Below are 26426 nucleotides of genomic sequence, written 5' to 3'. Positions count from 1 at the left end.
CTCTCTCCCGCTTACTTGCTCTGTATTCAGCCCTAGGTGCTGGAGTGACAACGAGCCATTCATTGTGGAGGTGGAGGAAAAGGACTGTGGATCTCTCCTGTGTCTTTTTTTTTTTGGGGATTGGGGGGGGGTGGGAGTTGGGAAAAAGGGGGGAGGTGGATGGCGGAGGAGGAGGAGGGGAAGGTGCTGCATATTCCTGAAATGGTGAAATACGGCAGAAAGAGGGGGCAGAAAGAGAAAGTAAAAAGAGTGAGAGGAGAAAGAGAGGGAGGGGTGAGTAAAAAAAGTAAGTAAGAGCGCAAGGGGAGGGAGGGAGCTGGAATCACAGAAGGAAAGGGGTAGGTGGGGGGGACGGGGGGGGGAGTAGAGAGAGAGAGAGAGTGGGCTACCATGCCGAATGAGCGAGAGAGGCGGAGAGGAAGCAGAGCTCCATCAGATGAAATGAGGTGAAAGTAATTCAGGCATTAATCAAGCCAGGGCAAAAGGGAGGGTATACTGTGTTTTCTCCCCCCTCTTTCGCTGCGGAAACTGAAAGGCAAGGTGTGAATGAAGGAGCCTACAGTGGCCAGCAGAGAAGCACCACTGGGTCACAGCATCAAATCATGTCCGAGTCGAACACCATTGCCGCTTCCACCGCAGACCAGGTCAGTCCAAGCTGTCATATTGTTTTTCTGCTTTTCTTCTCTTTTTTTTGTCCTTTTTTTGTCCTTTTTTTTTTTTTTTTGAAACTCACATCAGAATCGGGCACGCTGATGTTTCTTCTTTATTAGTTGCACCTTGCACCGGCTTAAGCGGCAGGAGGCATCTTGTTAGAAGACTTAGAATGGAGACTTCTAGGAATAACAGAACAGAAAATATCCGAAGTTCCGGCTCAGACGTATATCATCTTTAGATCCTAGTTCGGAAGTAGTTAGAGGGTGTTTCTAATAGCAACCGAGTGAGTGTGTGTTTCTTGGACTATCAAAGCAACGATTGTTTTGCCCGGAGCTGCCTGGACAACGGTACAGGGTCCTGAAAGAATTGAATTCATCAAGACAAGCTATTGTCTACGCCGCCTTATTTTTCGGTGATCATTCAGGGGGTCTGTGACGACTCAATACCCCCCGCACCACGTGAGGAGGGGGACGCAGCTCTTTAAAAACCCGACCACGTGTGGTGGCCCTGAAAAGTTTTTATAAGTAATTGCAGTGGGAAGTCCGGGCAGCGCTGTGAGAGATGGGGTTGGTAAGGAAGTGGGCTGGTCCGCCGTGTGTGAAAGAGAGTGACAGAGTAGAAAAGCAGAAGTGTCCAGAAAAGGGTGATATTTATGCCCACCTCCCACCTCCACTCCTCTAGCCCCCACACCCCCCCCCCCCCTTTCCACAAACTATTTTAATCGCACATACATCCTCTGCTCTACTTTCTGTTTTATTTAAACTGTCGATTGACTTTGAAACACTTTGAAACAATTAAATCCTCTGATGTGTTTAAGATAAGATATACAGTTATTTCTATTATGGCAGGTAAAGACAAAAAGTGTGTGTGTGTCTTTGTCTGTGTGTGTGTGTGTGTATCCGACCTTGCTGCCGGCTTATGTTGTTAGCCAAGTCCTTGTCTCCTGTTTCCGATTGCTACTGTCAAGGCTGAGTCAGCTTGCTATAGTTCTGTGGGCAAATACACAAACTAGCACACATGCACACGTAGAGGCGTGTGCACGTGTTTGTAGAGTTTTATGTGCACGCACGACATGCACGCCAACACAACTCGAACTGCTCGCACACACTAAAATTCGAATAAGGGTTGTGGGTGGAAGGTTGAAGTTATTTAGAGCTGCGTAGTGTGTGTGTGTGGATGTTGTAGCACTACATACACAGGTGTGTGTGTGTGTGTGTGATGTGTGTGATACTACTTTTGGGGATGAATTTGAGACTAAAGACCAAATAATTGGTGACTTCTTGTCCAATAAGAGGCAAAAGATGTGTACCAATTGGGGAAAAAGCTGATTTTGGGGTCAGTGGTTAAGGTTAGGGTTAGGGTTAGGTAAGTAGTGGTTAGAGTAAATCTCCAGAAAATAAATGTAATTCTATGTAATGTCCCCAAAAGTGATATGTGTGTGTGTGTGTGTGTGTGTGTGTGTGTGTGTGTGTGTGAGGATGTAAAGTGAGAACAATCCCCCAAAAGCAGCATTCATAGCTGAAACAGTCCAAACACTAATCCTCTGATTCTGGACGGTTCAGATTTGTCAATGTGGGCAGACCATATTTCTCCCAAAGCTTTGACTGACAGGATCAATCATAGGCACAGGTTTAGATGTGTGGACAGGGGCTTGTGTATGTGTACGCATTGCCAATTTTGGTTTAAAGCTTTAATTCCTTGCCATTCATTTTATTCATGTAATGAGTCGCTCGCTACATCCTCTTGTGTTTATTCCTCACACAAACCAGCTTCGTCTGATTTGTCTCCTTCACTCATCTCTGGAGACGTATAGAGGAACATGTTATCTATACAGCCAGATCACAATGTTTTTGTACTTTTAAGATCTGGTTTGAATTGAGCCATTCAAACTTGTATAGTGAAAAGCAAAGGCATGTACACACTGTACTCTTTCTTAAATAGGTGTTTCCACATTACTATGCCTTTTGTTAATTAATCGATTTGATTTATTGGTTAGGATTGTATTAGTTAGCCCTTTTGTCATTGGGTGATTAGTTGATACAGAATCGAGCATCAATGGCAAGTATGTATACAATTATACCTTTTTCTTCCTCACTGAAATCCTTGAAATCTTACCTGTGGGAAATCGTAGTGTATCTTTTTCCATTTGGAAAAGAATACATGTTTATGTAATGGTCCAAACCACAAAACAATTGTATGTGCTTTGAGTGTTGAGACAGTCTGTTCTAAATCAAAAATACCTTTAAAAGTAGCCTTACAACCCCCCCTTACAACCCCCCCCCCCCCCCCCCCCCAAAAAAAAACGGTTAGTGTCTATTGGACTTATTTCTGCCACAAATGGTTCTAATGTCTTCATTACAGCTCAAGGTTGTGGTATTGATATGAATGCATGCTGATTCCTTAGCATGCTCACAAATTGCTTTGACAAGTGAAAGATGTATTGGTAAATGACTTCTGTATCCTGGCTTAACTTAGTGAATGCAACACACCAGGGACAGAAAACATCTATGATCACATAATAGTGAAAAGAAATGTTTTATCATTCACCACACAAAAAGCCATGGCCAGGACTGACTTTAGCAAAAAAGTTTAACCTCGCCGAACTTTTGCTGCAATCCAATGTGACATCATCCAACACACTATACATGTACACATTTCTGGTACATTACTTGATCTGTTTTTTTCATTTACCACAGGAGGGTGTGGGTTCATACTCTAAATGGAGAACTAAAATGCGAACACCTGTAAAATCAAGTAAATCGGTGTTGTTAGTGCTGCACTGTGTCATGATTGCCTTTAAATTGCTTGGTAATTCCGCTCCCACTTCATTGTAACATTCCTCCAGTAGCAGGGTAATCGGGACAGTTGGGAGAAATCCCTGTGGGCCGGTACAGTTCCAGGCTGATTACTGTGGGCTGAGTCAGGTGCAGCCTGAGGTGATAAAACTGAATCCTCTCGGGTTCTATCTTTTAACATAAATACACACTTGCATGACACTAACTGCCAAACCAAACGGGGGGGTTATATATGTAGCTTGAAATGGTACAGCCCAACCTTGAGCTAGTCTGGACAGTTCAGCAATATGTTTAAGATGAAGAGGAAAAAAAAGAAGGAAAGTAAATGGTGGTGCCGATGCTGATTAAAAAGGGTAAAAAAAACCCATCCTGTCTGACTATAGTCAAGTGCTTTATAATAACAGATATATTCCTTGCAGGTGATCAGTGGCAAGAAGTGTCGCCTAGAGATTTCGTTTAATCACAAGCCGGCTGTCAAGCCAATGCACCAAGAACTGAGCAAGCATTACAGGCATGCTTGAAAGGGAGTGATAAATAAGCTTGTGAAGACCATGTAGCACCTTTCTGTTAGTTTGAGATTAGTAAGAAGTTGTTAGTAGGTGATTTTAATTTGCCGATTGTGGGTTTGTGGTGCCTTCAAATGCCTTTATTTTCCCTGAAAGGAATACCACCCTACATAATTGAAATCTCTCTGTATGCACTTGCTGCCATTCCCTGATATGTCACCATCTATAGACACTTCCCATATCTACAATCACCCAATATCCTGTCTCAAAAGAAGTTTTCCTAACTACAACTTCGATCTAAGCCCTGTTCCTTCATTTCCTCTGTCAGTACATGGGTCACATCCTTCCTCTCAGCGGTAGACCAACCTCACTGTGTTGGGACAATAGTTTGAGGTCATGTGTGATTTCAAGGCATGCTTGACTAATAATTGGAGTAATAAGGAGTTCAGATGGATCTGGTAATTGCTAAGTGACTGTGATTGTGTCTGACATCCTTTTTTACTGAAAGAAGAGATCAAATCAACTTCCCTGCCCAGACAACAGCTCTGACTGCGCTGTCACTGCTTTTGACCTATATTGTTTAAGGAAATTATTCAGTCTTTCATTGTTTAATTGTTCACATACTTGAGGTTTTGTTTTGGTTATATTTCATAATAATTGCCTTAACTCGCAATCTGTGACCATTAGGCTGGATATTAATATTAATGGACTATTTCTTATTTTGAAACATAGTCGATCATTACTGATCTGTAATAGTCATAACTCGAAGAAAACCAATAGCTTTAACAGACTGACCCAAATTATTGCTTTGTATATAAGCAGATTTTCTGGATCGCAGGGTGCCTTGCCAAGAAGCTAATGAGGCCTGTTGTGTAGAAAAGTACAAATTCTTCCGCTGTGAAGGCATTCATCCTGGGCGCCGATGCACTCTCAACACCTACCTTTCCATGCGTGTGTGCCTGCGTCTCCTATTTAAACATACGTGGACGTATTTAGCTCGTCTGCCCTGCAGGCTGTCACAGTTCCAGTGCCATTTTAACACAGAAATGTTAAGTTCTCTTAAAATAACCTTGTGGTAGTTTAAACGTAATAAACCAAATTTTATGCTGTTCTTTTGGCAGGAGTATTGTAATAAAAAAAATAAATAAATAAACGTACTCCAGAAAGTGTTATGAAACTTATTGAAATTGCATTGACTGTGAAACATCCATGGATGTCATTTATAATGTTATGGTAGCTGTTAATATACAGTTCAGTACATTACATTTAGAGTAGGAAGCCAGCAGGGGCCCACACACGAACACACACGCACACACACACACAAACTCTACCCATCTGGGGGCAGGTGTTGCAGTTTATGGAGCGGAAGTGCAAAGTAGCTGTGTTTACTCACTGCACCAAGGCTTAGCAAGCAAGGGAACAAACACATGTGGAAAAAGAGAAGACCGAAATAGCTGTAGAGAGTGTGCGTTTTGTATGTGTGTGTTTGTGTGTATACGTGTATGTGTGTGCCCCTTGTCCATCTCCCTGTGGTGACTCTAACCTTCGGTCTCCCTCTGACTTCACTAAGTTAAGCTTCCGGGCTCACAGCTGCCTTACAGAAGCACACAGTCATACTACACAACACAAACTGACTATACATGCATGGTTGGTTGGACGGAGAGATGCGAGTTTGACTGATGAGTTAGAAGAATTAATGGCCGATAATGGCTGTCTGGAAAGGTGAATAGCTGACCGGCTTGCTGAGAGGAGGGCTGAAGGGAAAGGTTACTGACCTGCTCTGTGCATTACAAGTCAGAATTTTTGATGGCTGCAAAACTGAAGGAGCTATCTGTAGTATTGTTTAAACATAGATGGCATCACGGTTTAGGGTTTAGGGTTTAGGGTTGCGTCATTGGCGGAGCTGCTGATTCCACAATATTTTTTCCTCCTATTCTAAAATTCCTATTAAAAAATTCATAATCTAAACAAAGAAATACAGAAGTCTGCTGGATAATTTAGTTTGTTTTAATGGTAGCTTTTAGTAAATTTAGTATGGCGGGTGGCTCTAAATACTGTAATAGCCATGACCCTCTGTCTATGGAGAAGAAGCCAGTCAGATGCACAACTGTACAGTAGCAAATTCAGAATGCTTTGCTATTGCAACTGGGAACAAAATACACCACATCCAAAATGTAACCCTGAATCTAAAAGTTAACTACTACTACTGAAATGCCCCGTGTGAATCATAGAGTTCTCTTCTCAAGTGTTATTGTTCACAGGCTTGTTTCTTTTATTTTTAATCAAATTTAGAGATAGATATGTGGTTTCTTAGAGCAATTAGGTAATTAATCAATTAGTCAACAGACAATGTAATAGACACTATAATAGTCTTATCTCTTATATACTATTCAGTGTCAAATTTGAGCCTTTTTTTTTACATTTGAGACCATAAAACATTTATTTTACCTGGACTTTTCCTAATGTGACCCACAGTTTACAAAAATGGAAATAAAATGCACCTTTTTTACATTTTTGTTCAGCGTATACACATTTTTTAAATGTACAAATTTGACCTGTGTTTATTTAAAAAAAAAAGTTTTAATCTGTACAACATTTTGTTGTATTCATCAAATTCTATAAAATATTTTCCTGGACCATAGAATAGTGATTGTGAATGTCTTTTTTTCCCTAAGATTAATCAAACTTTTATTAATGACTGATGGGGGATTTATGAATGAGAGTCAGAATATGAATAGTACGTTAGGGTTAAAGTCAAAGCTGGTCAAACAAATCAAGTGATTTGAAGCTGTCATCTTGATCATGTGGAAACTGTGATAGTGAAAGATTGTGATTTTTCACTGTTATCTCACATTTTACGAATTAAACCTCTGATAAATTAATCAGGAAAATAACCAGCAGATTAATTTATAATGCTTGTTGCATTGAAAATTGCTAAATGTATTTGTGATGATCCTGATGTATGAAAAAATAGCTAAATCACCAAACTGAAATAAGACACAGGCAGTAGAGCATTTTCTTCACCAGCAGAGTGCTAAAAATTACAGGGTTTCAGACAACTGCTGGAGGAAAGAAGGAAAGCAGCAGCCTGTTTTGACAGGGGTTAAATGATTGGACTTTGGGTTTCCTCAACACTGAATATTTTGTGTTAGACTTTCATTGAGATAAGACAGTCATTGAATCCTATCGGAGCATTGCCTAATTCTGTTGTTATTTATCTGACAATGTGTCATTTATCTCTTCTTTAGTTGATTGTATATAATAGAGGATTGATTGAAAGTAGTCTAAAAACGATGATGAAAGATGACAAAATGATGGTTAGTCATACAATACTTCAACCCTAGCCCTTTTAAATGTCTGTCTTCTTCCTACATATGTAAATAGAGGCATGTTATGAGGGAACATGAGGAAAGTGCATATATGGGTGGGTGTCAGAGTGGGCACTGTAGTAGCCCTGCTAGTGTTACCTTCCTCAGGCAAAAAACACCCTATTTAAGAATGTTGGGGTCATGGCAGGGGTGAACTGCCCATAGCCTTTAATGGCTCAGGGCAGCATTTTATAACCTGAAGCCTTTGGCCATTGGATAGATGTTGGACTTAACATACAGGAATGACCATGATAGAGGCAAGTGTCCAATATAAGTTCCAGCGTGAGCAGGCTTTCATAATCCTGACTTCAGGCCAAACGGACAGACAGTAATAAGTCAGGCACAGACAGACAGACAGAAAGAAGCCAGCAGCTATGACAGGTGCTTGCTTCAAGATCAACCAAGCTGATCCAGAGGGTTTGGGTTGCCCAAAAGCAGTCCTTTTCTCTCCATTGCAAGGCATTTGCACAAAGATAATTATAGTGCTGAGTTGCTTTAGGAGCACCAGACCTCTGACTGTGTGGCTACCCATTTATTCAAATTCCTGGAACACTTCATCAGAAACCAGGACTAACTCGACCATTGTGATCATCTGCCCTCCTCTGTGAAAATGGCAGTAAGGCTTTGCAAACTGGCACTGTGGAATATTAATATGAAAGGTCATTGTCACAGCACTCACCATATTGATAGGAACTCAAGCTTTTAACTGAAATGAACTGGTTGCATTGCAAGGCTACATAGCTGCTCATTTTCTTTAAACAATGCATATTAACTCTCACAGATAAACAAACACACAGGCACGGCAAACTTTTTTGATAGTTTGGAAGTTACCTGTTTTTCCAAGTCTTAGTGGCACCTTATAGAGACAAACTAATTTATGATAGATATATTTCTTCATATTTTGAAGGCATGCATCTCTATTGTGTGCTAATTGCCTGTTGTGGTACCTTTGCGGTGTTCTGAGCTGGGACTTATGAGTAAAATACATTGGATCTGGTCATTGTTTAATAGGTTTTCATTTTTTCAGCTTTTACTGAAACCATTTAGTACATAGTCCAATATATGTAGAAGGTGCACTTTATGCCACAACAGATAAACATGCCAGTCTTGGCATGGGTCTTGTATGGGGGGTCTTGAAGGGATTCAGTGGTGATTGGACTTTGAAGTAAAACAAGGGTGTAAGCTGACAGGATAGATTGGTTTTAGTTAGCTTAAAGCAGAATACTATGGTGGTGTTTGAGAAATAAGACGAGTCTGAAATGCTTGTATGACAGTCTGAGTCAAAGTAAAGGGTTGAAGTAGTGAATTCGGAGCATCTGAGAAAACCGAAGAAAAACAAATGACTTCTAGAGTTCGAGCAACATGAGGAATGCTGTAACCAGAGCAGATGGTGTCGATGGAGACTGACAGCATGTCTGCAGTAAGAGGAAGTTGAGCTGGCTCTTGGCGCAGAAGTCATCTGAGAGGTTAAGTTATCTGTAGATGGCTGGATGGCTCTGACTGCTGGTCAGAAGTTTAGAGAATAAGCTAATGTTGCTAAGGTACACTTAGATAGTGTGTGATTTGACGGCCATCACGGTATAACTGTCGGTAATGAAACAGGTTATGGTGACAAAATTGAACAGTGGGACATGTTGCGCTGGTAATGAAAGTAATGGAAACTCTTCTAAGCTGACCAGTAAGACGAGAGGGTTGAGGGCCATAGGCTGTTAATCTTGGAGTTCTGAGAGTTGATGATTAGGGGTAGGATTTACAGGTTAAATGCCAGTACTAAATATGGAGGAACTGATGTTGGGTGGGTATCTGCAAGAGGCGCCACGCTTCTGAACTTCTAGAATGAAAAATGTGAAAGAAAAGTCAACGATAGTATTGGAGTGACTGAGAACATGAGCTGCTCAGAGAACATATTGGTGTGTAATGGACTGCCAGGTGGTACATGCACAGCATGATTGATGGGGCATTGGGGTTGTGTGGAGTAAATTTCAAAGAGAGGAGGAAGTGACTTGGCATTCACTTGCAAGTTCCAGGGGCCATCCTGCTGCAAAATATCTTCCATTGTGAAAACTCCCAAAACCAACAGAAGGAGTGGCATTGGTGTACAGATGGATGTCATGTGGATGAATCACTTGTTCATCATAGAATAAGGTGAATCCTGTTCCAGTTGACAAGAAGGTTGAGCCAAAGATGGAGTTTGGTCCAAGATGGAAGAAGATGGAATGAATGGAAATTAAGCCTCCTTTGACTTCCTTAGCGAGCAGGTGGTCAATGGACTCTGGCTTGTTTACGGCTGAGATTTTTGCATTCAAGAAAAATTGATGATTGTGTGGAAACTCCAATGTGGGAGCCTTTAAATCCCTTGATGTGGAACTGAACATAAGATGAATCTGGGTAGTTTCAAAGTTCTAATATTAATGGGCCTTCATAGTTGTGTAGCTAGCTTTTGCGAATTGGGGTTGTAAGGGTATGCAGGGCGGGCCTGATCTCTGCTGCAGAATGAGCAGATGTGGAGAAAGTGGCACTGGGACATGGTGCATTGGGCATTGCTAGAATTATTGCATCTGGCGCAACCTCCTTGGTGCGTGATGGGCCTTCCTTTTTTTCTGAAAACTGAAGTTCTTGTTTTGGTTTAATGTTGCCTAGTGTGAGTGGGAATGGAACAGGAAGAGACTGGGTCAGTTGGTGAACCACATAGGGAACATGGTATGGACGACAAAAGAAAGGCAGCAATACATTTTATTGTCAAGTGTGCCCCAATATACATCTTCATTGAACTGCTGAAGATGGGCTGTGGCTAGAGGTAAAGTGAATGTGACATTGGTAGAAATCATTGCCTCCAAAAAGAAGGATTAAGGACAATGGTCATGTAATCTGCAGGCCCTGGTTGGTGGATGTAGGCAACAGGGGGTACTGGCATCCGTTGCTGGGTTCTCCAGCTAAGGCTGGCTGTTGTAATTGCTGGAGCAGGATGTTGGGGGGTGCTGACTTCACAGTGTCATCTACCCTTGATGATATAGGCTGCTGATGCTGGTGTTGAAAAAGTAGGTGACTTTATGTTAAATAGTTGTTTGTTCTGTGAAATTCAATTCCTTTATCTTTTAGCGTTTTTGAAGGGTGGCTACAGTCCTGTCAGAAGTTTTTTATGAAGGCTGGTCATTGGGAAACCTCACTGGACCATGGTGACGCTACAACTTATTTACTTATTTTAAGATGGAGTTGTTCTCAGAGGCGATGCAGTCGGAGAACTCCTTCAATAATCTCGTCCTCTTTTCCGATGAGGGAGGTGGGTTTAGAGACATGGACGATTCACCAGGTGAATTATAGGCAAGGCAAGGCAGGGTTAGGGTTACTCACTCTCTCACAGAAAGCAGGGTCTCAAGCACGGAGGCAGCGGATACATTTTCGTATTCTGTTGCTGGGTCAACAATTTTGGATGCAGTCATCCTGATTTCAGAGAGAGAGGCGAATGACATGCAACATAAATCACTTGCCAGAGTCAAACCAGGGAGGTTGCAATTGAGTGCTCGAGGTGGTGTTGCGTGATCTCTGTTCTGGTGCACAATATGAGGGAGAAAGAGGGGGAGAGGGAGAACTGAGTGTTGAAAGGAGTACCGGAAGTGGCACAGTTAAGGTGTGGTCCTGCTCCTGAAACTCTGGTAGATAGCTTTAGTTGTAACTTGGCCAACTAACAGTACAGAGCAGAAACTAAACTATTTCCACATTCTTCAGTTATTAAATGTGATATACTGCTCTGAGTTGCGTGCTTCACATTTCCAGTGCAGCGGTGCGACTATTTGAAAGAAGGTCGAAGTTTAAGCAAAACTCTGAGACGAGTAGAAAAGGCTGATGAGGCTTATTCATCAGCTTTGTCATGGATTTGTAGGAAGCAAAAACCAGGGGAGAAAAGAGCTGATGATGAGGCTTGTTGAGGCAGCATGCTCACCGTGTTAGCAGGGAAAAACGAGGGGAAACGGCTGATAATGCTTGTCGAGGCTGCATGTGTGTGGTGTGTGTGTGTGTGTGTGTGTGTGTGTGTGTGTGTGTGTGTGCATTGTGTGTTTCCACACTCTTGTTGAAGCAGCACACTTGCAGTGTGAGGATTGAGGGCAACTCTACAGAGATGATGCTTGTTAATGCTGCCTCAAGTGAGAATTGGATAAAACAATGAAGAAAAACAGGGACAAAGAAGAGAGATGGAAAAAGAATGATGTAGTTTGATGAGCCTGTATTTGAGAAAGACGTTTTTTGGTAAATGGCAATAGTCACCTGTTACAGTTATATGCCATAAATAACTGAGTTGGCCAAAATAAGAGGAACCTTGCAAGCAATGTGTTTTAATGCATTTTTAAACTTACATTATCCTTACATCCTTATCCACATTACACCTCACCCTAGAGAGAAATGTGGTCCTACAACCAAACTCTAAATTAAATAACGTATGATAATCAAGGGCTGCAACTAATAATTATTTTCATCATTGGTAAATATTCTGGTTATTTTCTCAGCTAATCAAATAATTATTTCAGCTATTAAATCTCAAATTCTTAAAGACTAAGGTGATCTTCAAGTGGTAGTCTTCAAGTAGCTTATTTTCACATTAGACAAAGAAATGCTTAATAAATAACTGAAGCAATTAATTGAGTAATATTTGCTACAGATTTTCCATTTATTAAGTATTGGATTAATCGGTTTAGTGTTAGAATCAACAAAATAAACCATAAAACAATTTAGATCTCAGTCCAACTGCTGATCTTGGAACTAAAACCTTTATTCACACATTTGCTCACACTATTGGCCCTATTAGTTGCCAGTGCTCTTGTGCATTGCTGAAATATGTGTGCGCTCGTGTGTGTTTTGTGCGTGCTTGTCTCTACATATGTGTGTGGGTGAGCGTGAGGGTGGGGGTGAGGGAGAGGGATGCAGGTGAACAGCTTGCGAGGGCCAACAGTTCCGCAGGCCAGTCTTGCGCATCACTTGACAGCCATACCCGATGGAGGCCTATGCACAAATGAACTTATTAAGCAAATGAGTGAACAAGCGAGGGAGGGGTGGACGAGCGGAGGGTCGGGCGCACGAGGCTCCAGCGACTCCATCTAGACCTGCCTGGCTGTCTGCACACATCAACCATCACTGACCCCTCATGCATTCCTCTATCTCTATCATCTTTTTTCTCCTCCTTTCGGTCACTCTTGTCTTCCTCTCAGAGAGCTCTCCGTATCCGTCTCTATTTCAGTCTGCCTCTTCCCATCCCTCCCGTTCACTCACGCTCATGTAATCCCATTGTTTTATTAGAGAACAGCCTATTTCTGAATTGGATTGAGAGATTATCTTCACGATGCTTTGACAGGGTGCTGTCATCCTACGCTCACAGATAATGGATAGTAAAAGAGACTGTGAAGACAGATTGGTCCTCTTGTAACACTGCAGTGGATACCAAAAATAAAAATAATGGATTCATGGTATTTACATGAATCTTGCATGTAGCTGACATACACAGACAAGACAGAAAATCCAGGGACAATAGCAGAATAGGTGATTATCTCAGATGATTTTTGCCTAAAATAAAACTCTCAGATTGTAGCATCTACATTTAAAGGATGCACACATACATGCATGTGAACATGTAGAAACACACACCAGGTCTTTGTCAGTGCAGGAATGCTTCAATCTCAGCTGCATTTCTTACGTCAAGTGTCCACCTCCTGCCCTTTGCCTTGACCAACACGCGCCCCCCCCCCCCCCCCCCCCCCCCCCCCCTCCCACCTTTCTCTTTTACAAAGATGTCCACACAACTAGCTTTGCCCCTCCTCCCCCTTGGGAAGAAATTTGAGGATTCCAGCGTGGTAAATTTAGTCCTACATATTGTGTTACGGAGAAAGGGTGGTTAGTCACTCATCAGACTATTGGGACTATTTGAGGGGCTGATGCTGCTGTTGCATCACGTTCCTCAGCATGGAAAATAATGTCAAGGTAAGGAGCTGGTGTGTGTGGTGTGGTAATGGTAGTACCTGATGATCTGAACAGACTTTTTGTTTAATCCAGTCTGAGATATTATATGCATTGTGTCAATTAGGTGTATCTGTACCTCTTCTCATACAAGTTTTAAGGAAGGTAGAACTGAAAAAAAGACTATAACCCTGATCCTACCATTTGAAAAAGTTTATATATTTATCAAAACTTTCATTTTGTTTGACTAAACTTGATTTTTGATTTGTGCTTCTTAATTAAAAATGGACTCCAGCTCCCCACCTCACTAAACGCTGGACAAGACAATGGGTCTGTCCCAATTCACACTTGCAGTGTTTGCAAGTAGTCTAGTGTTTGCTTGTGTGACATATTATGTTACAGTCACAGTACCCAAGAACCTGTTGAGGCTTCTCAGAGCTCAGTGGGACAGTCTTGATTAATAGGGTCAAACTTTCACTCACTCAAATACAAATTGTACATGGTACAGTCAAGCTCAGATGATTTGTTGAAGTAGGAGTAGGATCAACCGAACACAATTTCAGTCACAGTAAAAAAAGAAAAAGAAAAAAGTGCTCATTCTGGAGCTGAAGAGGAGAAATAAATAGTGTTAGTCTGTCTGTGGAGCATGTGGGTTTATTGTATATGAAAGAGACAAAAGACACAATATTATTCTGAATGTATTCTATCTAACATTATTTGAGATGGAACATATTTCTCAAAATCTTTGATAATGAACATAACATTTAATATTTATCATGACATTGTTAGATATGCAATATTACTCTTATCAGTCCCCTCAAGAAGAACACATTCATCTGTGGAGGTTGTACCTTAACTTAAAGTTAGAATTTTAACAGTAATATTTATGCTGTGTCCCTCTACTTGTCTATTGATTATTATTGGTTCTAAAACCAGCCTATAGTTAACTACTGCCAACAACTGGGCTGGTGTTGCAGAATATGCCATGAAGAATTGTGAGATCATATCATTTCGAAGTGTGTGTATTATATCCAGTTGAAATCAGTTGCAGTTTGGTCTGGTATCAGAATTCACTTCAAATATCACCTGACTGACCATCTGGGATCAAATTTCACATCTGCTTCAAACAGTTGAGTGGACAGGTTCGAATACTGCTGAATAGTAGGACACTGTATTAGTGTTTAGTCATACAGCTACACAAGATATGTTTTTGTTTGAAATGAAATTATCAAGCGAAACTCACATAAGATCAAATAAGTAAGAAGTAGCATCTATGGCATCACCCTTCAATACACTGTTCCTCTCCACTAGCTCAATATTAACACTGACATGATTAAGTGGATCCGATATCAGCCATGACATAACTGATACACATAAAGTTTCTTAGCCACTTCAGGTATGGCAATCTTATGAGGACAAAAGTGTTAGATTAGCGCATCCCTAGTGCACAGTGCCTAAAGAACATTGGTAGTCGCTTGGTACTTTGTCATGAGTACATTGTCATAGTTATTTGACATAAGCTAACTGTACTCAACTGTGCTTTGGAGAATAGTTACACCAACATTTAGATCTGTACATCCAAGGCCCCTAATGTACTTGCAAGCAGCTGCAGGACTGGGGCAGAATTCACAATTCTTTCTCGAGAACTTAGTTTTGTACAATTATAACCTAACTAAACATGGTGAGACTTAATGAGGTTACTTCATTTGTTACAGTGGAGCAGCTTAGAGACGTCGATGTAGATACGGGTAGTTGCACACAAGCTCTGGTCACATTCTCCTCAAGATATTCTTCCATTGTTGCTGTCTTTTCTTGAGATTTCACTGATGACCATGCTTCACATATTGACTATTCATGCGCTTAATTGTACCTTGCAGATGTGTAATTTATTAGGGTGTGCACAAGCAACACAGTGAAGTTATCATACAGACATGAACACATAGTTAAAAGCTAGTTTATCGGTACTCTAAGATGCATTTCAGTGTTGAGTGTGAACTGGACATGCCTGATTTCCTGAGTTTTCTTAATGTATGGTGTGATGTAACCTGTAAGTGACCCCAAGCTTCAGGGCGGCCATCTATCCCACCCTTTACTTTCTCTCCTCCTCCCCTCTCCTCCTCTTGACACCCCATCCATTGGTTTCAATTAATCAGCCGTGGAGGGGGATTTATTCAGCCCCTGCCCAATGGGATCTTTTGGTATGTGGCCCCAATGGTAGCAGGTTGAGAAGCCACGGTCTACACTGTCTTTAGGCCAATTACTCTCACCTCACAGCCCACTCATAAAGAGAGCTTTGAGCTGCCTGTTTTTGGGGGGGATCCGGTGGACTTTTTGTCCCATAATAGCCGAGTGGATTCAGTCACTGCAGACAGACATGTTTACTAAACTCTGCGTAGGTGGGGCGAAGGAGATTACGTGTGCCACTTTGAATAACTAAGGCCTGATTATTGGCTGAGGGAAGTCTGCAAAATGACAACATGTTATTTTGTCTGTCTCAGAGGAAGGATCTCTGGATGATGTGTTATTTTAAGCTAAGTGGTTAACAGGACATTGCAGTATGTAAGGCTTTTATTTGAGTTTCACATATTTACATTTGTATGTAATTTCAGTATGACAGGAGATGGAGGACAGGCACTGACATGAATCACTGGATGGTTATGCCTTGATGAGGTGGTAAACAGGCAGTAGTTATGTGAAGGAGATGAATAACTTGTGTGTTCAGTCCCAGTTTCCATGTTAGACATTGTTGTTTTTTCACATCTGGTATGAAAGAGAGCTTCTGTAAAAATTATAAAAAAGAGAGGTTTCAAATCATATACAAGTATGAGTGGGTGAAAATTGTGATTTTCATCTTCTACAATTCTGAATCATTTCACAAAAATTGATTTTTGTAGTCATGTTATGTTAACAGAATTAAAAAGACAGAATTCAACTAAGAGGACAGCGCAACACCTGGACAGTATACAACACATACATGCTGGAGTTATCTTGTAGTTCACCTCTACAAATAGCACATTTTGGTTTTAATAAGTTAATTATTAGCATTGCTAGATGAAGGAGAAGTAATTTGTTAATATGTCATATGCCATCAACTAGAGACTGATTAGTAGCTAATTAGTTACTAATCAGTGGTGTGAAGCACCAAACTCCAGCACTAACAATAAAGTCAACTGTCCAAAACTTAAACCAAGTCTGGTTGAGCAGAGAAAATAACTCAAACAACAACTTCTTTATTTTACAAAAAAACATTAAGTCAGGAAAATTAGTCGATTAAACCTCCATCTTCATGCAGGAAGCAACTTTTTTCAATCAAAAAGTTGCATACTTACACTTTTATCTCAGTGAACTTCATCTAGACCTTCTATCTCACCTACAACTTATGTTTCATATGGTATTCCAGTGAACTACGGACACAAGTGAATGGTTAGGCACATTGAAACAGTGCCCCTTTCTAATTTCTATCAAAACTGATAATGAATCAGAATCACATCAGGAAAGTCCCAAAAATTCCCACTCCTTTTAGTTTTCCTTTGTGCGCCAACTACCACCTGATTCATGATGACATATTTCAGTACTTTACTCATTTTATCTATTAAAATGTATTGATAAGAGACCCTCATGACTTTGTCTGATGCAAGAGAAGTGCAGTTGTCAAACAAACTGTCATCCTGTCACCTTAGGCAGCACCAAATATGCAATATGAGATAATTGAGATGGATTGCTGGAGCTCTATGTGGAGCTGCAGGGAAACACATTTCAGATATTCAGAGTGGAATGCAAATGAGTCCCAGACTCCATTAAAGGTCAACTTTGTAGTGAGCAGATAATATAATAAACACTGTTGGGAACAGATAATTTGCCAAACAGTACACAGGATCTAGACTCAGCTGGATATATATTTGAATATGGGAGTCTGAACAAGGCTGTAGAACCATATATAGACACTAATTTGACCCTTCCCTTTGCAGTGTTTGAACAGATGTCTGCGCTCTGCCCTGACAAGACATTCCCTGCATCTCCTTCCTGTGTCACTCCTTTTCATCTTTCTTCTTCCCATGCTGTCCAGCTCCACCCAGTTCAGGGTCTCATAACAGTTTGTCAGTTTATAGGGCCAGGAGCGAGGACATCTGTCACATTTTTAACCCAAGTTTGGAAATTCTGCCTCATGATTGCAGTTCACTGATCTCTGTTTTAATCATAATAAATGAAAGTCACAAGGTAGTACATTACATAATACGTTTTGTTTTAGGATAGACACGCTTGCTCAAAAACGGTGATGCGTGTTGTCGGTTCAGGTGCGATTTCTCTCAACCGTCCACTCCCTTCCGCACACACACGCACATACCCACACACACTAGAAGCTTTTACCTATTTGGTGCATGGTTGAAATTAGGTTTGGGAAAGACAGGGAGAGCGTGTGAGCAAGAAATTACAAAAGTAAATAGAGCAGCAGATCAAACTTCCAACAAGTAAAGTTTTTGGCATGCGACAGTTTTGGCTGCATGACCACGACTGTGTTCATTATTAATCATTAAACAACCTGGAAATCAGTAAGTCTTTTTCTAATTCATTTATGACAGTAAGTTTGTGTGTGGCTGTTTGAAACAGCTATAAACACTTTTTACATTTACAAATTAATTAATTTCAGGCATATAGTGTTTTGGATGAAGTACGTAGCTAACCTCTGCTTCTATCAGTGGATGCTTCTGTCTCATTATGACCATTGCTAGAAATCACAGTATAGTACAATATATTGTGTATAATATAGTGTGTTTGTGTATAAATACATACTGACATGATTTATAAGGGAGATAATTTCTTATGAAGATTTATCTCTCATTTGAAAATGTATTCATTAGTTCATGTAGATTTTGGAAAATAAAATAAAGATATTTTATGAAAAAAGTCAAAAGTCTGGCCTGCGTTTAATTAGTACTGTGACACCTTTAAGCCCATGTGTGCTCCACATACACCCATGTCATGATTTATTAACAAAATGTAAAAAATATGGATTTCACAGAATCCAGCAATATATGTATTCAGTAACATGTTAAATATTTTAAAATAACTAACGGAGTACAGTTACTTTTATTTTGTAATTAGATTGCATAAGCAGTAAGCAGCAAGCAGCTGTTATAGATGTGTTAAATGACAACCAGGTGAGTTATGTGAAAATCATATGTGGAAATATCTATAATGTATAAACATTTCACAGGCACTCAGTACAAAATCCTATTTATTGCATTTTTTTTGTTGCTCAACCTTCCAAACAACATTTTTCTGTCCCATAACATTTATTTCTTACTTTTTCCGACACGCATCACAACAATCGCATATAAAATGCACATGTAATGCTATCATGTCTCGCTTAAAAAAAGCAACTCAGAAGTTCATTGAGGGAGACAGAGAGACAGCTTCCCCTGTGAGAGAGGGAGAAAGCAGCAAGCTGTCAGTAAAATGCCATCGCTCTATAGGAGGTGTTGCTAAATAAAAATCTTTCAGACTGGAAACGGTGCACACAGTCAGCAGTTGCATGATATTAACAAATCACATTTTGTAGGAGAGATTATCAGGCCTTTGCAGAGGTCTGCACTCTACTGAGGGCTTTCTTGTTGCAATTGTATGACGAGTTGTGATGCACCTTTTTTTTATAGCTCAGGAGATGAGCCAATGGAGTGTTAGAGAGATGCAGATAACATAGGGAACTTTTCAAATGATGAGAAGTTTTGATGTAGCAAATCTTATCTACAAGGAAAATATCTTTAATCCCCTTTTTATACTACTCAAACCACTTTTTTAAGTTCAAAAGTAAAAGAAAAGAAGGAGGAAAAGGCTGTCCCAAAGTAGCCTGTGTGTGTTGCCATAAGCTGAATGTAGGTGTGTAGTTCTTGCTACACTCCAGTGGATAGTGTCTCTTACAGACCGGCTGTCAGCTGTCAGAACACGTCGTTTTGAAAGGCTCGTGCTGCTGTCTGTCAATATGTGTACATACACACATACACACATATGTTTACAGGCATTTATGTAATTCTGTGGTGGGTTTTGTGTGTGTCTGAAGTGGACCGTTAGAGGGAAACATTGGGCAAAGTATAGCTGAAATAAACTTAAATTACTGATGCTGTGAATTCAAAACCAATAACGTGTATTTCATGTCTCTGATCATGTATTTATGACAATTTTACAAAATGAGGTTGTGACACTTGACTCTGATATTGATTTTGATACATTTTAACTGTGCTAAGTATAACTGTTGTGTACTGTCAAGATGTTTGATGGGTAGCCAGTGGTATAGAGTTAAAGGTAGAGTCAGCCATTCTGGAGAAGGATTGTTGATATTTTAACTAAAACATAGATACCCCCCCATGGATGCACATTGCCAAGACTAAAACCAAAAGAGTCAGCTGTAGAGGGACTTCTGTTGCTCTCACATATTATCACGAGCAAGGGTAAAAAAAATTGTCACGTGAGCACAACAGTCCATCCAAACATTCTGCCTCTCTGTGGCCTTCCCATGACCTACGTTTAGGGTCTCTGTCCACAGAAGCAACCGTCTGTCAGCTGTAGATCCTGGGGAGTTGAGAGAACAGCGGCCGACTAATCTACCTTCACCAGACTGAGTGACTGACTTAGAACCAGAACCGCTTCAAAGCAGTCGATACATTACAGACTCAAATCAAAAATCTTGGACCGTACACAGTATACTTCTGTGAGAAAACACTTTCCATGTCAATTTTCCACAGCTTCTCTCTCCCATCAATGAGTGAGAGCTGGAGACGGGAGACTGTCATGTCTTCATACAGACACATAGCTGCTGCCTCATTTTCACATATCAGCACCATCATTAATGTAACATACTAAGTGTGTTATCAATACTTAGTCGGATGACAGACGCTACAGTTATAAACTGGAAGTGAGATGCATGTTCCCCCTCCTGCTCTTTGCTGTAAATACATGTAGCTGTTAGAGAGCAGCTGCTGTTATGTTTCCCTCCAGTCTTGGTATCTTGTTTTCAGCAGAAACTCTCCATCCCTACTGTGCACAAGCACGAACGCCCCCTGATGATTGGGTGGAATAAAGTTGTGTGGCTCAAACCTAGCCACTTTGTTTGTTTCCAATTTACAAAGCCAGGGCTGTGTATGGACACCATCTTCTCAGCACACACACACACACACACACACACACACACAGAACAGACAGCTAGCACACCATGAGGAGATATTTGTGATGCTTTTTTTGTGTCAAAATCAGCAATCTCCCTCCAGAATTACGGACTCTATCTTTAAAGTACATTTTTTCCCCCTTCTTCTTTTCAGAGATAAAAACACACTTGTTTTTCTTCAGCAATGTCATGTATCTCATTTCAGTATATTCTCCCTTTTATGACAGGTACAACATTTGTGTGTGTGTTGTTGATGAGCAGCTATCGATGCAGAGCTCAATGTAAACTCCAAACTAATATTTGAATGTTCTGTATTTAATCTTCCTGCCTACAAACAGTGAAGTGTTTATTCCCGTTGCATTACACCTGCAGTCTTTTGTAAAGTGACGTGTTTTTTGGATAAATCGCACTGATCCCACCTTATGTCACTTCCAGTCTGAGCTTTCACAACGCAGATCAGCATTTCTCTTTAGCGTTCACATTTGAGGCACTGAGCTGGCAGCAGTCTTTGCACAGTCAGCTTAGCAGAAAGGAAAGTAAGGGGCTCTGTATGTCGTTAACAGCTGTTTGACAGACTGTGGGACCATGGGAGATGGGACTAACCTGCGAGACTTAGATTACTGAATAGTGAATCACTAGACCAGCATACTGCCAGCAAGAATATTCTGTAGTGTTTGTGGTGAATGTTGGAGAAGGCCCAACAGAGGATAATGACACTTCTGTTGATCAGAAAAAAAAGGATCAAAGTTTGATGAAGACAATATTTCAGTCAGCTAATACACTTGACCTGTCAGACTGAGCCAAATTGCAAAATGTTGAATGCCTGTAAAATTGCTGCAGGCACACATTGCTCTTGTAAACCCCAATGTTCGTCACACTTTTTTTTGGCAATGAATGACACAATCATGTATTCTGTACCTAACGGATTCATAGATCCAATGCATCACTGACTGGAATTTTATTGAAAAAGTTATTGTTTAAAGACTTTGGTGAAAAACTTTTGAAACCTCCTACATTGAACTTTTCTTCACTGCAAAGCATATCAGTAGTTAACATTTGAAATATGCCAGTTTAAGAGTTGTTGTTACTAAACATTGACTAACACCACCTCAGCTGTACCTATCTCATGCTTGTTGCCTTTTGAGAGGACATTTTTCAGTTGCTATTTTTACGGCTTTAACATTATTAACTTGGCACACCAAGCGTTGATTGGCTCAGTTCTTTTCCCAAGTAGGGAAGCAGCGATTTGCAAATGGGATCATTCTCTACTGCTCATATTGACATGTTTTACTAATCAAATCAAAAAGCCAGCTTACAACCCATGCATGAGCACGCAAGAGCCCTGTAGGAAAATGTAGGCTACTCTAACTATATCAATTTATAGTAGTCACAAATTGCTGTGAAGCAAAGTCCTCTGAACACACACATCTGCCACCAAAGTCAATGTGTCGTGCTCTAAATCTGTCTAATAGGCTTCCCCTTGTGTTAATTTGGTATTCTTGAAGCAGCAGCAGCAAAGATAGAGAGAGACAGACATGAGTTTCATTGGAGTCAACACTGTGACTCAAAAGAGACCTTGGAAAGAGGGGAAAGTTGCAAAACTAAAAGGAAGGAGAGAAAGGGGAGGCCATGTGTGGTCTTACATAAAGCCCAGATGGTCCCAGAAAGGCATGTGACAGAGAAATGGAGGGATGGAGGGATATGGAGAGAGGAGTGCTTGTCTGACTGACCAGGGGGCTCCCAGGAGCCAACACCACTACAGGCTACAACACCTGGGTGGAGAGAGGCAAGACATTGGACATGGGGGTCAGTCGAGGGAGAGAGGGATGTCATGAAAAACACATAGTTCAACTTTTTGCACTTGGGGTTCAACTAATATATCATGTTTATAACGGCTGATACTTCTCTGAGCTCTTCTGCACCTGAGCCTGCAGATAGCCAGTACTGTGCTGACCTTCAGTGGAGTCAAAGGTTCACAGGTTTTATTTTATACAGCTTTGCAATGAAATTACATTTTGGTAGCCCGGAGACTGCAATATTAGATAGTAAAAGAAGAATTAGAAGGGGGTTGAATGTGCAAAAAAGACAGCAGAATATGCAACAGCAAAGACAACAGTATATTTGCTTTACTATACTATACACATTATACACCACATTTCCTTATGCGTAGCTCAGACAGCCTAAGGATAAAACGTCCTGCTCAGCCCTTCTGTCCAAGCTTTAATGCTGCTGAAGCATCTGCCAGACTTCAGCAGTGTAAATAGTCCATTGCTTGGGTGAAATTAATCTCAGGCAATCTTTTGAACCCTAGTCAGCACCTGACTAGTACTGTATGTACTCTAGAGAGAGGAGAGAGGGCTTTGTGATACGTTCTGCATTGGCGTTCTGCAGGCCTGAGAGGAGCAGTATGGGAGTGGAGAGGAGTGTAGGGTTCGTCCTGTCTTCTGTAATCCACCATCATCTCCTTGGTTTTCATAGCATTGAAAGAGAGGTGGTTATCCTGGCGATAGGCATACAGGTTCTCCACCTCATCAAGGTAGGCCTTCTCATCATAATTAGAGATGAGACCTACCACCACCGTGTCATCAGCGAGGTAGCAAGCTAGTGAGTTGGTGTTTTGACCCTGAAGTCCAAGATAGTTCTCAGTCCCATAGCATCTGGAGTCACCTAGTTGCAATTTCGACTCCACTCCATCCTTGTATTGTTTCTTTGCATCTTTAATTACCCTCCGCACATTGTAAGACCCAGCTCTGTAGTCCGCCATATTGCCTGTCCTGAGCCCAGTGTTGTGTGTTTGTTAATAGCAGCCAAGCAGATCTGTCCACACATGGCTTCTGATTTGGGAATGACCTGATGGAAACTGAGGGGATTATTGTGTCCGCTAGCATGCCGATAAAGCTCACAGCTACTTTGTAAACTTATTGACGTCATTGGATCTCAACCAGAACATTTCCCAGTCGTCGTCAGAGAGCATGTCCTGTTGTGTGGCTTCCGATTAAGCAGACCAGCATTTTACCGCCCTTGTGACCGGAACTTCCTGATTGAGCCATTGTTTGTACGGCGGTATTAAGAATATGGTGGTAACGTGGTTAGATTTCCTAAAGGCAGGGCATGATGTTGCTTTATAGCTGTACTTATATTTACTTGCTTAAGATTTGTCCACCCATGGCCTCTGTTTTTGGAATGCTTAAGGTTTGCATTATCAGAATGTGCAGCCATGATGAGGGTTTGGTCCTTGTGTTTGAGGAGTCAAGATCTTACCCCAAACTCTCTGATACACTTGTTTGAGTATCAAGGTCTATCTAGATCTACTGTATCTATCAATCAAACTGATGGTTGGTCAGTCAGTCATTCAACCACCTCTTTCATCTACTGTAGAATGAAACATTGCAGACAATGGAATAATATATAATTCTGTGTAAACATTTATGATCTACAGGATGTATCCATAAGACTTTTCAAACATTTTTATAGACTTTTCCTCTAGTACCATTCATGTTCTAGTTTTGATCATAAACCCAAGTATTTGGGTTTAATTTGGTAAATGTTATTATATATATATATATATATATATATATTACTTTTTCATATATTATTATTATTTGCATTTTAGCAGTGTAATTGTGAGCATGTTAGCATGCTGCTAGCAAGGCTGCATGTCTGGTTTTGGATTTAAGTGGTCATTTAGATTAGAGCTTCTCCTGGTGTTGATTCTGACACATCTCTGGGGATCTGCTGTGGCTGTGAAAGTAACTGGTTACAGAAACACTACATTTGAGAACAAAATTGATGAGAATTTGCTAATATCTGACCTAGTTTTTGATATGCCATTGATAGTGTTACAGATCTGGAGGATTGACTTTGTGTATTCTTCTTTTTCTGTAACAACACTTAAAATGGGAAGATTAATGTGAAAGTAAATTCCTTTATAATATCAATCTTATTAACATCATATCAGCTAAATCCTGTCTATAGGGATTTTTATTGCCTTTATCTATGTTTTATGTTGGAATTGTAGTGTTCATATTGAATCCATCTTCAGTTGTGCGCAGCAGCATTTCATGGTGACTGCCTTTAAGTGCAATTACACAAGCAGTCATAATTTAAAACTATAGACTCCCTCATGAGAGCATTTTAATGGCGACAGATTTCCCATCCTGTCCAGTTAAATCAAGTCAAACTATCCAAAGCTGTAATTCACTATTAATTATGATTACTCAGCCATGGATACATGTATTATCTTATACAAAATACATTCAGGACTTTTAAAGGACATCTTGGATCATTTAATTTAGTGCATAGCTTCAGCACTGTAAAAGAGTTCAGAACATGTCCACAGTTTCTTTTGAATTCATACTTGGCCACTAAATATAAACTTCACATAATTCACACTGTGAGCTTGTCTTGAACATGTCAGAAAGGGTACCCCAAAGATTCGTGGCTCATTGCTATTCCCAGTCTCTTGTCTCTTGCCCCGTCTGTCAACTTGTAGACCTGAGCCAACCTGTCAACCTGTGCGTTTATGCATGTGTATGTGTGTGTGTGTGTGTATCTTCTGAAGGCACACACCTGGTTGCTGATAGGGAAGTCAGATGGTCAAGATGTACAGTCGAGCACCGGTTGCAACAAGAACACACACAGCTGCACACTGCCTCGTTGTCTCTGGCGGTCCTATTCCTTCCAAAGTCAACTCCAGACGGAGAGGCTGTAATGTGCGACCCGCTGTGATGCCGGGCTCACTGCTGGGGTTTTCTACTCGCACACTGCTGTGTCCATGGCTTCACTCTGAGCATCTCCTCACCAACAACACTCATGTTTGCTGATCTTCCTGTTTGTCCCCACCTGCAGCCTTCAGTCCAGCACACAGAAAGGTCAAGGATGCTGGAGAAATGCTCTTTGTTTTGCCCTCCTAACATGCAAGCACAGCCAGACTCAAAGGCAAACTACACAGCTTTGGGGAAAATATAGCGGCTGTTTGTTTTATGTGGTTGTTGCTGTTTTGCTGTCCAATTCTTTTGTCTTTGTCATTAGTCACGCTTGGCGCTGGCTCAAAGTTGAACTGCGGCACAATGGGGAAAAATGAGGAGGTGGTTTTTAGTTGTTGTGGTTGTTGTTGTTGACTTTTTTTTTTTTTGCTTATGAGCATCATGCCTCATTCTGTATCAGAAGCAGAACATTCATCTGTGTTTTTGACCGAGCAACATACTAGAACTATGAAATGAATCTCTATTTTGATAATCAGGGTCATTTTTAAGAAACAATGTCAAAATTCACTGATTTATATTTAATAATAGTACATATCTTAGTGTTTTCTGTCACCTGTGACAGTAAACTGAGTACCTTTGGGTTGTGGTCTGTTGGTTGAGACAAAACGTAACACTTGAGGATGTAACCTTGTAAACATTGAATGATTTTTCACAAATTTCTGGATAGATTTAAGTCTGCTGGTGACTGTGACCTGCCACTATGCAGATTTAAGTATTGAAGTTTCAGATTAAAATAAACATTAACATACTGTTGGGCCACAATTTAATCAGGAAAACTTCATTCACAAATGATGAGTGCTGGTTAAAAAGAGAGAATGTCAAAGCTGAGGCAAAGAAATTCTGCTAAATAAACAGTTTTCACTGTTTAAACAGTCAAACCCCCCATGAGAATATGAAAGGTAGGTCGGCAATTTCTGAAATGCTGAAAGAGATCAGAGAATTCCAAATGAAAGATTCTGTCAACTTTGAAATGCTCAAGAAGGAAATAAATGACCTGGGGGAAGAGATTGGGGAACTGAAGACATGAATAGGTGCTGCAGAAACAGGGATTATATGTAGAAAATAGAAAATAAAGATCATGGAATGAATATCAGTAAACTGCTGATTCAAACTGCAGCAGCAGAGGCAATTGGTAGCAAAATGTGAAGATCTTGAGACCCAAACCTGCAGGAAGAATCTGAGGATCTACGCTGTGCCTGAACCCTGCCTGAGAAATGATATGATACGTTTTTAGG

The 26426-nt window shown here is 40.6% G+C and overlaps 1 protein-coding gene across 1 annotated transcript in view; it reads left to right on the top strand.

The window, feature by feature from the left end:
* Positions 1-374: 374 nt before the first annotated feature.
* The window catches only part of slc6a9 (solute carrier family 6 member 9), a 45751-nt gene continuing 19699 nt past the window's right edge, over positions 375-26426 (top strand). Inside the window, exon 1 of the mRNA XM_053330537.1 lies at positions 375-644. Within this exon, the coding sequence (XP_053186512.1) occupies positions 603-644 (42 nt within the window). The 5' untranslated portion in view covers positions 375-602. The remainder of the gene's footprint in view (positions 645-26426) is intronic.

This window comes from Scomber japonicus, chromosome 12 (genome assembly GCF_027409825.1).
Source record: "Scomber japonicus isolate fScoJap1 chromosome 12, fScoJap1.pri, whole genome shotgun sequence".
Lineage (NCBI taxonomy): Eukaryota > Metazoa > Chordata > Actinopteri > Scombriformes > Scombridae > Scomber > Scomber japonicus.
The sequence above is the reverse complement of the archived record's forward strand: the minus strand, read 5'-3'. Positions and strand labels throughout refer to the sequence as shown.